General features: G+C 42.4%; 1 protein-coding gene across 2 annotated transcripts; it reads left to right on the top strand.

Annotated features, from left to right (window-relative positions):
- The first annotated feature begins 2,575 nt into the window (after nucleotides 1-2,575).
- On the top strand, nucleotides 2,576-10,369 carry ddx19b (DEAD-box helicase 19b). 2 transcript variants are annotated; one of them, XM_071528889.1, is made up of 12 exons: nucleotides 2,576-2,774; nucleotides 3,196-3,235; nucleotides 3,355-3,423; nucleotides 3,579-3,714; nucleotides 3,947-4,039; nucleotides 4,470-4,572; nucleotides 5,200-5,314; nucleotides 6,094-6,271; nucleotides 6,515-6,752; nucleotides 6,943-7,105; nucleotides 7,634-7,825; nucleotides 8,074-10,369. In XM_071528889.1, exons 1-12 carry the CDS (start codon nucleotides 2,718-2,720, stop codon nucleotides 8,133-8,135), a joined length of 1,446 nt encoding a protein of 481 aa, XP_071384990.1. In that variant the 5' UTR covers nucleotides 2,576-2,717; the 3' UTR covers nucleotides 8,136-10,369. The 2 variants fall into 2 exon arrangements, with proteins under 2 accessions (XP_071384990.1, XP_071384989.1); XM_071528888.1 differs by having other exon boundaries at nucleotides 3,334-3,423.
- Nucleotides 10,370-10,401: the final 32 nt, after the last annotated feature.

Raw genomic sequence — 10,401 nt, 5'->3', positions numbered from 1 at the left:
TTCAGTGCTTAAAATGAGTCCTTATGTGGCAATACAAAGTCCTTCTCTCTGTCTCTTCCAAATTCTCTGGAGACCTTAAACCTTACTTTTACTCTTTTAGTTGCCATGGATACCTCCGGCGAGGCAGCCGATTGGAGGCAACAATAAACTCAGGCTCTTTCAAGCCTTCGACAAATTTGTCTCCAAACTGACGATCTAGGAGTCTCCCTATATTCTCTAACACCCGCTCACATATGCACGCACATACATGTGGATACACTCAAGCTGCCACACGCCCGGACATACGCGTTTTCGGTTCACACATTCTCTCACACACACACACACACACACACACACACACACTCACACAAGCCGTTGGATGACAGCGGAACACAGATCAATGTAATCTTCTTCAGCACAATCCAAAGCCACTGTCATCATCTATCTATCTATCCCAGTGGAACAGGGGAAAGGTGTGAAATCAATTCTGTATTCAATTAAGGAGCAGCCAGCCACAGCAGTCTGGCTCCAGAGGTGACCTCGAGTGCTACTCCATGCTCCTTAATAGAGGCCAACTCTAGTTATTAGCCTGGTTTCCACTGTACACAGGGCCAAACTGGGCTACCCAAGGCTTTCTCATTATCTATACCCCCAACCCTCCACCAACTGTGCCAGCAGTCATGATTGCACAGATTTGTGGCTTTAGATGAAAACACTTTCAGTTCTGTATTATTCACACACTGAGTTGGCCTTCGTCCTGGTAAGACCCACTTGGCTCTTCTGTAGAAAGGCAGGTGATGTCGAGCCAAAGGATCGTTAGTGCTCCTGGGAATATGAAGCGTCCGATTCCTCTGGAGTCTCTGCAAGCATCACAAGGTCCCTCACTACACCACTCTTCCAAACAAATCTTTAAAAGATCAGCTTTGTTGTTTGGCTAAAAATGGAACAAAGACTATCTTAGCTCTGAGTTGCTTTTGGGAAACCTAGCCTTAGTGACTTGTGACCATAGAACTTGCAGATGTGGTTTAATGATCATGCATTGAGTCAATGTTGTGATTTAAAAATGCAATGCAGCTCAAGAAAGACGGTTGGGGCATGCAGGTGGCTCAGTGGTCTAAGGTGCGTACCATGTCACCGCAACATTCTGGGTTCAAATCTGGCCCAGGACCTTTGTTGCATGTCGTCCCTTTCTCTCCAATCTTTCGATGCTTCTTTTGTCATGATATGTAGAGTCCTGTGTAGAGAGACCTGTCAAAGCTCTCAAAAGGGTTTATCTAAAAAAGTGATGCATGTTTATCTCCATGAGTCATTATCCTAATCATAATGTGGTTCACTTGCACAGCACTGGAATCAGGGGAGGGGAAGTAAACCTGTCCCTCTATATATTGACTGGTGTTGGGTATTTACTTCCATTTTTCCCTTAAGCTGCTTGATTGAAAATCTCATTGGAGTAACAGGAGGGAAAAGTTCACTGTATAAAAGAATCCAGTCATTAGTCTTATGATCCTGGATAGTCTGGATAGTTCAGTTTTGATTTGTGAATATGAACAAGTGTTTAAAGAGCTACGGTAATGTGGTGATTCAGAGTGTCCTGTGGGCAGCTGTGGCTCTCAGTGGCGCTGGCAAACTACAGGAAAACAATGTCCAAGATCACATGTTCACATCTGTTCTGCATTAGTGGGCCGGAGGCTGAACCTGACAGAGCAGCAGTGTGAAACATGACGTTCGCGCCACCTGGTTTTACTTGCATTATGAAAAATTAAAAAAGCGAAATAATTGAAAAAATCAGTCTAGGAGTGATGGAGTGTGCAGCAAACCAACAGCTTTTATAACTAATTAAAGTGGTTCATACAGTTGACTGGTGTAAACTTCCTGCTAAGTTGAAATACCCCAGCTTCTCCATTTACATTGGATCCAATGGACATCTGCTAAATGCCAAAAATGTAAATTCAAATTCAGTGTGATTGGTAGATTTGACAATTTTACAATTTTAAGTACACCTGGATGACCTGGAGTAGTGCACAGGTCAGACAGTGTGTGTGTGTGTGTGTGTGTGTGTGTGTGTGTGTGTGTGTGTGTGTGTGTGTGTTCAGTGTGTGCAATTCATTACATACTGTTGTTAAGTCTGGTACTGTTGCTGTTGTTGTGAATTGTTGTTGTGAATGTGTGTGTAACTGTGTCAATGCACTGACTGTGAGGACAGTATACTATACTAACCAATTAATGATACTACTTTAATCCAAATGCCATGTATTGGATTTTGGAGTCACAATACCTCTCAATTTAACACTACATCACTGCCTGCTCTGCGGCTGTGCTATGCAATGAGATCTGAATTTAGGACGTTTTGGCGCCACCTACAGGCTCAGCAGAGCAGTGCTTCTTGAAATTCAGTCTCCAGTCCGCGCTGCTGAATCTTACCTAAATATTTTGGATGAAACGCGTTTTTATATTCCTTTAAATTGAACGATTTATTTTAAAAAGTGATCAAGTACCAATCGCACCGACGACTCGCTCTGTAAACCCGTAGGGTGAGGACTGTAGGAACTATTGTCATTTCGCCCTATCATCCTACCCGGACGTCTGAGCGGTCGTACAGGTGCCTGAAGTCGGTTTCGACACGCCATTGTGGAAGATAGTTACTTCAACGTTACCGACTTATTAACTCTTAGCTAGGTTTCCTAGCTGAGTTATCCAGTTGTCCAACGCGCTACAACGACCGAAGAAACTCTCCCGTGATGGCTACGGACTCCTGGGCCCTGGCAGTGGACGAGCAGGAAGCCGCGGCCGAATCGGTACGCAACACGAGCTAACGTTAACATTAGCCTGCTTTGGCCTGTTGTGTTACTTTGCCACCGGTAGTTGGCTACTCAGCGTTATTTAGTATCCGTTGAACCTGTTCAGATGCCACCTTCGCTGGCTGTTTACGATGGTTACGGCCAGGTAGCAGTTTTGACAGTCTCCCTCTATGCGTGGAGACGATCCGGTGGTCGGAGCACCGTTAGTTAGCTGGCTTTGAACAGAGATGCTGCGTGCTCACACACAACTCACATGAGCTGCACTAGCTTTAGCTGTCAGCTAGCTAGCTAATGATGCAAGAGGCTCCAAAATAGCGCCCTGCCTTGCTCTGAGAAGGAGTCCTGCCGCCCATACGATACAGAGCCTCATCTGGGCAGTCAAACATGTCTGTAACCTTTCATATCTCGCTCTTCACAGATTGGTAGCCTGCAAATCAAAGACAAACCAGAGGAAAATGGTAAGTGCGCAAGGCCAGATTAAGTATAAAATGTAATGGTCACAAAACCTGTAATCAGAATAATGGTCATAGTTTAAATGTTACTATTCGTATTGCAGGCACCACCGCAAACGCAACAGACGCAAGCAGTGCACCTGCAAAGACGGAAGGAGAAGGGGACAACAAGACTTCAGAAGAGGATGACAAAGGTGGGCAGTGTGTGTGTGACTGTTCCAGTTTCAGTTTCTTATCTACAATGCTTAGCCCACATTTCCATCCCCTGGTGGCAAACTTGGCTGGATTATTTGTTTCTTTGAGTTCTTCTTCTCAGTCTTGTTGACTACAAAATGACTTGTTTTCCCAGAGGACAAAGCGGCCCAGTCACTGTTAAACAAGTTGATCCGCAGTAATCTTGTCAACACCACCAATCAAGTGGAAGTTCTTCAGAAGGATCCAAACTCTCCACTCTACTCTGTCAAGTCCTTTGAGGAGTTGCGACTGTGAGTGACTCTACTGTACATCTATCCATTCATCCATCCCTCTTTTGATGCTTGGTATTAGCCTGTGGTATCTTTACTAATTTTGCTTAGCATTAATGGAATTTACATGTTATTAGAGTGAATGTTTTGGTATCAGCCTATTCAGTTCCCATCCCTATCAAAGTCATTGAACCCTACCTGCTCCGTTATTGATGTTACATTATGACATCTGACCATTTTGTCTTCTGTGCAGCAAACCTCAGCTGCTTCAGGGCGTGTACGGCATGGGTTTCAACCGACCCTCCAAAATCCAAGAGACTGCCTTACCTATGATGCTGGCAGAACCGTAAGTATACACTCATATACTCTCTTCACTCATGAAATCACTGACCCTGAATAGATACTGTATAACTGTATAATTTCACAACTCTCTAAAAAGTCCTTAATGTTTATTTCCTTGTCTTCATTTACTTTTCAAGTGAAATCATTGCTCAGTTTTATTAGTGTGCATGGGTCGCCATGAAAATGGTCACCAACCAGTGTCCACGTTTTAGCTCAAATATGTCACCCTACCTGTTTTCAATGTTTTCAATCTCGTGCAGAATCAGGTACTGAGTGTTTATTTTATAATGCCGCAGAACACAATATAACCAAGTCTTTATCCGCCAGTTTGGCGGGTTCAAATTTTACCGGCGTTTGGCAGGTGTTAATTTTTGGACCCTATCAGCAACCATTTTACATCTTGTTCCGTCTTTCTAACACCTCGTTCCCTCTAGTCCACAGAATCTGATTGCCCAGTCGCAATCAGGAACAGGGAAAACGGCTGCCTTTGTCCTGGCCATGCTCAGCCATGTAGACCCCAACAACAGATATCCCCAGGTTGGTTTCCACTTCTATCACTGCTCCTACTCTCTAGTCAAGAATTTGAAATGCGCTGAAGGTTTATTTTTTTTCATGATGGAATCAGGTGAAGTGTTGAATCCCAGGTCTTGGGGTGGATGCACATTGTAAAATTTCTGGGAGACCACAGGTTTCCATCATTTGAACGAGGGAAGGTGGTACTATCTGCCAATCAGGGACCAGAATGGTGCATATTTTGTGTGAGAACTTATTCTTGAAAGTTATACCCTATTAATGAAACTACATTTATTTACCAATGGATCGATGGAAAACCATTGTTCTTATTCTGGCGCATAGTACGTTTGAAAACAAATTCATGAAGTAAATAATATGGGAACTTCTAAGACAATTTCCTGTTTCTAAGCATTTGTCACACTAAGGGAAAATGTTTCTACATTGTTTGTCTTTCAGCTAGTGAAGGAAAAATAACTACAATTCAAAATGCCATTGTATCTGTTTGATTTTGTATTTCTGGATCATATTCAGACAATTCAAGGAAGAACAAATTCTTATTTGCAGTGGTAACCTGGGAAAATATAAATAGCCAGGGAATATGCCTAGGCCTAAATGCTGTTTTTTGTTTTTTTTCCTTCCTCTTTCCATCAGTGCCTGTGTGTGTCGCCCACCTATGAGCTGGCACTTCAGACTGGCAAGGTGATTGAGCAGATGGGCAAACACTACCCAGAGGTCAGACTGGTCTATGCCATCAGAGGCAACAAGCGTAAGGCTCCTCTGCTTTCTACATTCCTACATCTACTGCAGCATAGGAGAGGATGAAGTTGGGGTTTATGTGACTACAATCCTATGAAGGGCACATTGCTTATCCACTCATGCCCAGCAAAACCACATTTTAGATTGATTTGTGATCCTCATCATCATCGTCACAATCACAATGTAATTGTTTGGCATTCAAGACAAAAATTAGGTTTTGTATTTCTGACCAAAAAGACGAATACACAATAGTCATATTTGTGACTTCTAATATCAGAAGTAGAAGCTTATGAGGAGCACTTGGAGGCAGCATCGGACACTGCTAGTCATTTGAGAGAAGCACTCACTATGAAATGAAAAGCAAATTCTGGCAGCTTAAAGACGTAACTACACTATTTTGCGACAGAGTGCTTTATGGAGTTACACCTCAGAGCCTCGTTTGAGTCTTACTATTCTTTCCATTCGTGACTGGAAGCTCTGCAGTGCTTGTTTGCCTTTTGAAATCAGAATTCTTTAAAATGGGTCTAAATACCAAGTTTGACTGATCCTGATCTGATACTTGGCAAATGGAGTATTGTACTGTTACCATTTGGGTTGTACTTTTCAGTTAACTTGTAACTTAGCCTCAGAAAATCAAATTTAAAAATAGCTGTAGCAATTGTCCGAATATCTGAAAATGTTACCATATGATATTTTGTCCATATCGCCCACCCCACGATGCTTAATTGGCGGAAACACAAACGCAGCTGAAAGATGATTTTGTGTGTTTGTTTCTTGTGCCTGCTCTAGTGCAGCGGGGCATGAAGCTGCAGGAGCAGATAGTCATTGGCACACCCGGCACCATGCTGGACTGGTGCTCCAAGTTCAAGTTCATAGACCCCAAGAAGATCAAGGTGTTTGTGCTGGATGAGGCTGACGTCATGATCGCCACACAGGGCCACCAGGACCAGAGTATCCGCATCCAGAGGTCAGAATACACACCTACATTGAGAAGAAACAAACCTGCACACACTAATTCAACATATGAATGAAGGACTGGAAAAAAGAGACTGTCATGTGAAAAGCTGGGGGGGGGCGTGGGGGGGTCACGGCACGGCACGGCACGGCACCTGGAGACATACAGCTTCAAACATTAACCAGTTTTACCTTTTCCAAATGCTGCAGTCTCCCCAACTGTTGACCTTTCCCTCCTCTCCTCCCTGCCACCCAGGATGCTGCCTAAAATCTGCCAGATGCTGCTGTTCTCAGCCACCTTTGAAGAGTCTGTGTGGAACTTTGCCCAGCGCATTGTGCCTGACCCCAACATCATCAAGTTGAAGCGAGAGGAGGAGACGTTGGATACTATCAAACAGTACTATGTGTTGTGCAACAGCAAGGAGGAAAAGTTCCACGCCCTCTGCAACATCTACGGAGCTATCACCATCGCTCAGGCCATGATCTTCTGCCATGTGAGTCCACATAGAAGGCCTGACGTTCTTGTTTTTTTCCAAAATGGTTGTCCATCAAGTCAGATTTTTAGTGTTTCCTCTGTGGTTTTTGTTCAGTTCCAAGTCAAATCAAATGACTCGGAACTTGGTGGTGAAACGCTGGTCTCATTAGTGAGGTTTCGTTGTTGAGCCTTTGTTCTCTGTGGTCCAGACGAGGAAGACGGCAGGCTGGCTGGCAGGGGAGCTGTCCAGAGAGGGCCACCAGGTGGCGCTGCTCAGTGGAGAGATGCAGGTGGAGCAGAGGGCCGCTGTCATCGAACGCTTCAGGGATGGCAAGGAGAAGGTCCTGGTCACCACAAATGTTTGTGCGCGAGGTATGTACCGTGTGCAGGCAGGAGGGCAGAGTCAACATCATGCCATTATATGACTTACATTTATTAACAAAAGCATGATGAACTGCTTTATATGCAAGACAGTCACAAATGTAGGGCAGGATTAGTGTGGCACAACGTTTTGGGTGAATTTAGAATTTAGAATTGGGAAAAAAGTGGGCACAAAGGAGGCTCAAGGAACAGGACATAACATAAATGAAACATAACATAAATGAATGAATGAATGAAGTTTGAGTAATATGCAAGGATATTTTGCAAAAGGTAAACATGTAATGCCATACATCTTCAAGGCAGCTGACAGGAAAAATTATCCTAAATATACAATATCTTATTGCATATTACAAGGAAGCTTTGTTTAGTTAATTGAATGCATTTGAGACACCGGAAGGGAATGGAATATTTGAATATAGAATGGTTATCACATTGCAAAATTGAATAGGTGTGTGTGCCTACAATATATAACTAATATACTTTTTTTTTTAACATTCTCTCTCCTTGTCTTGCATTCAGGTATCGATGTTGAGCAGGTTTCCGTGGTGATCAACTTTGACCTGCCAGTAGACAAGGATGGAAACCCAGACAACGAGACGTACCTGCACAGGATCGGCCGCACAGGTCGATTTGGCAAAAGGGGACTGGCCATCAACATGGTGGACAGCAAGTTCAGCATGAACATCCTCAACAGGATCCAGGAGCATTTCAGTAAGCCCAACAGCAGCTACACACATACACACAATACGTTTTTCTTACTTGTGCACACACAGGATCAGATTGATATGCTACGCTACTAGTGGTAGCGTGTCGATAAGCCCAACAGTTTGTAACTGTTAACATTGTATGTCTTATTCTTTCTTCATTGTTTCAAAAACATTCACTCATTTTGGTAACTTGTGTGACTTGTCAGCCCTCTAGTTGAACACCATCGTTTTCTGTGGTCTCTCCCTCTACAGATAAGAAAATTGAAAAACTAGACACAGATGATCTGGATGAAATTGAGAAAATCGCCAGCTAAAGAGAACGGCGTGATCGCATGAAGGACGCCGACCCAACTCCCCCTCCCCTCCACCCTCTACAAGGACTGTACGCTCCTACAGTGTTTTTTTTTAGTCGTCAGAGAAAAGAGCAAAGCCACAAACACAGCATATGTTTACACGTGGACATGTCTTTTCTCGGCCGGTTGTTTTTAAGTCTCTGGAACATACCCCGTTTCACTCTTTGTACTTCTCTAAATAAAAGTCTATAAGTTTATCGCTGTGTATCGTGATGCTGCAAAAGCAGGCATAATCGGCTCTGTTTTACCATACACATATGGATATATAAACACTTTTTGGCCCTTGCTCTAGTGGTGACATGATACAAGCTGTTACTGTCCTCAGAGATTTTAATGTTTGTGTTGGATATTAAGTTAATCACAAGAGCCAAAACCAGATAAGAACCATTCCTATGTGCCACAAAGTTGCTTGTTCTAAAGAATAGGAACATACTATAATTGAATGTAACTATATCATGCAAGCTATTATAGCATTTATTGTGCTCTGTTGTGACAAGCAAAACTCAAAAGAGTACAAAGGGTGAAGTTGGGTATGCTGTACCAAGTGGTAGTTTAATCATTAAGATTACATTGTTGGGATGGTGATGGTTGGGGTTCAAGGGTCTATGCAAACTTATCAACCTGTGATAACTATTATCAAATACTATCAACCTTTATTCACAATGACAGACTGAAAAATTAATCCTCAGATAACCTCAGTTTTAGCATCAGGGTTTGTAGTCAAATGCCAAATAGGCTTCCTAGAGTAATAGACTACTAATTCCAAGTCATGGACATTTAGGTATTCCTGTGTTCACTCAGTTGTCGATCACCAACCACGCATCATCTTGCAAGCATTTTATTTTTTTTTATCACTTTAAGAATTATTATGGCCGTTGGTGCCACTACTGAGCAGTAATCATTTGTCTTTTTTCATTGTCGCCGTCTCCTAAACCCCCATTTTAGTCAAAATGCAGCCATTAAGGTCTGATGTGATCCAATTCCCTTGTGTCTCACTGTCCCGCACAATCTTTTGAATCAGGGTCTCCAGCTTGACTTCTGTTCAGCTACATTATTCACCCAGGCTGTGCTGTCATTAATAAGGATTGTGAGGTGAAAAATTACGCAATGCCTTCCTCAAGTGCATTACACATATATATATTTATATATGATTATGTTATTGACATTCAAAGACATTGGGCTTAATATTCTGACGAACACTTGAAATTTTGATCATATATTGAATTATGGACGTCTTTAGGATGTATGAATTATCTATCTTCTTGAAACCAAATGCTGATTTGACTTGAGGACCATCGGACCTATGCCAATCAGATTCACTGTGTTACTCCAACATGGTTGCATGGATAGAAAACATGTACTTGTGTACATATTTAAAACATTAGGTCAAAGAAATGGTGTGTGGCTGAATGACTGCTTGTCACTTCTAAGAAGTGCAAAAACATTCCTTTTGAGGTTCAATTTTGATAAGATGCAGCACTTCATCATCACAGAGAACCTAAATCAGTTAATGTTGCATTAATGGGTGACTATACAAAATTAAGGAAACAGTGTGATGGCTAGTGCATTTGATTACTGCACTGAAGCATTAAGGGCAATGATCGGTCAATCTGAACCTTCTACAAAACTCATCTGGCTCCCACTGGCATCGAGTAGCATGCTAGTGCTATTCTGGTTTAATGGACTATCGATGGATGACTTGCTGAAAATCATTATAATGAATGAACGGATGCAGCCAAATTCTAAGCAAGTTAGAGTGTGCTGAAAAATAATGAACAACATGTCTGTGAAGTCTTTGGAGTAAAGAAGTAGTGTATGCAGTTTCATTTGGACATTTGGATGTATACTTTATCAGTGGGAGTGTATTCTGAGTGCACTTTGTTGATCCATAATGTAATACCACTACAGGACTACACAGCAGCTTTGGCTACAGGACTTAACACTCCTCTCCATATGTTGTATACCTTGTTTGATAATTGTCAAAACCTACCAAAAACCAGTTCATAAATGTATACATAGGCATAAATATTGCCTAACCAGGTTTATAAAGCAAGTTGTCTTGATGTAACATGAAGGTGTTGCGTAGACACGACAGGTTCAAGGTGTGTGGTATTCTGTAGCTGAGCTGCGTTCATGGACACAGTCATGTATTTCTGAATATGTTTAATTAAAAGAACACAGATGTTCATCTGTACTTGGTGTACTCAGTCTGTCTTTACGCTTATTT

The sequence above is a fragment of the Centroberyx affinis genome, unplaced genomic scaffold (assembly GCF_046629955.1).
Source record: "Centroberyx affinis isolate AG114_WGS23_722 - 3 ecotype Tasmania unplaced genomic scaffold, CSIRO-AGI_Caff_v1 ptg001738l_1, whole genome shotgun sequence".
NCBI lineage: Eukaryota > Metazoa > Chordata > Actinopteri > Beryciformes > Berycidae > Centroberyx > Centroberyx affinis.
Note: the sequence above shows the minus strand (reverse complement) of the source record. Positions and strands in the feature narration are given on the sequence as shown.

Excerpts from the sequence above, each read along its gene's own strand:
- ddx19b (XM_071528888.1), top strand. The coding sequence starts at position 2,718 with ATGGCTACGGACTCCTGGGCCCTGGCAGTGGACGAGCAGGAAGCCGCG. Across the intron at positions 2,775-3,195 it reads AGGAAGCCGCGGCCGAATCG|ATTGGTAGCCTGCAAATCAA; the intron begins GTACGCAACACG and ends CGCTCTTCACAG. Across the intron at positions 6,272-6,514 it reads CAGAGTATCCGCATCCAGAG|GATGCTGCCTAAAATCTGCC; the intron begins GTCAGAATACAC and ends CCTGCCACCCAG.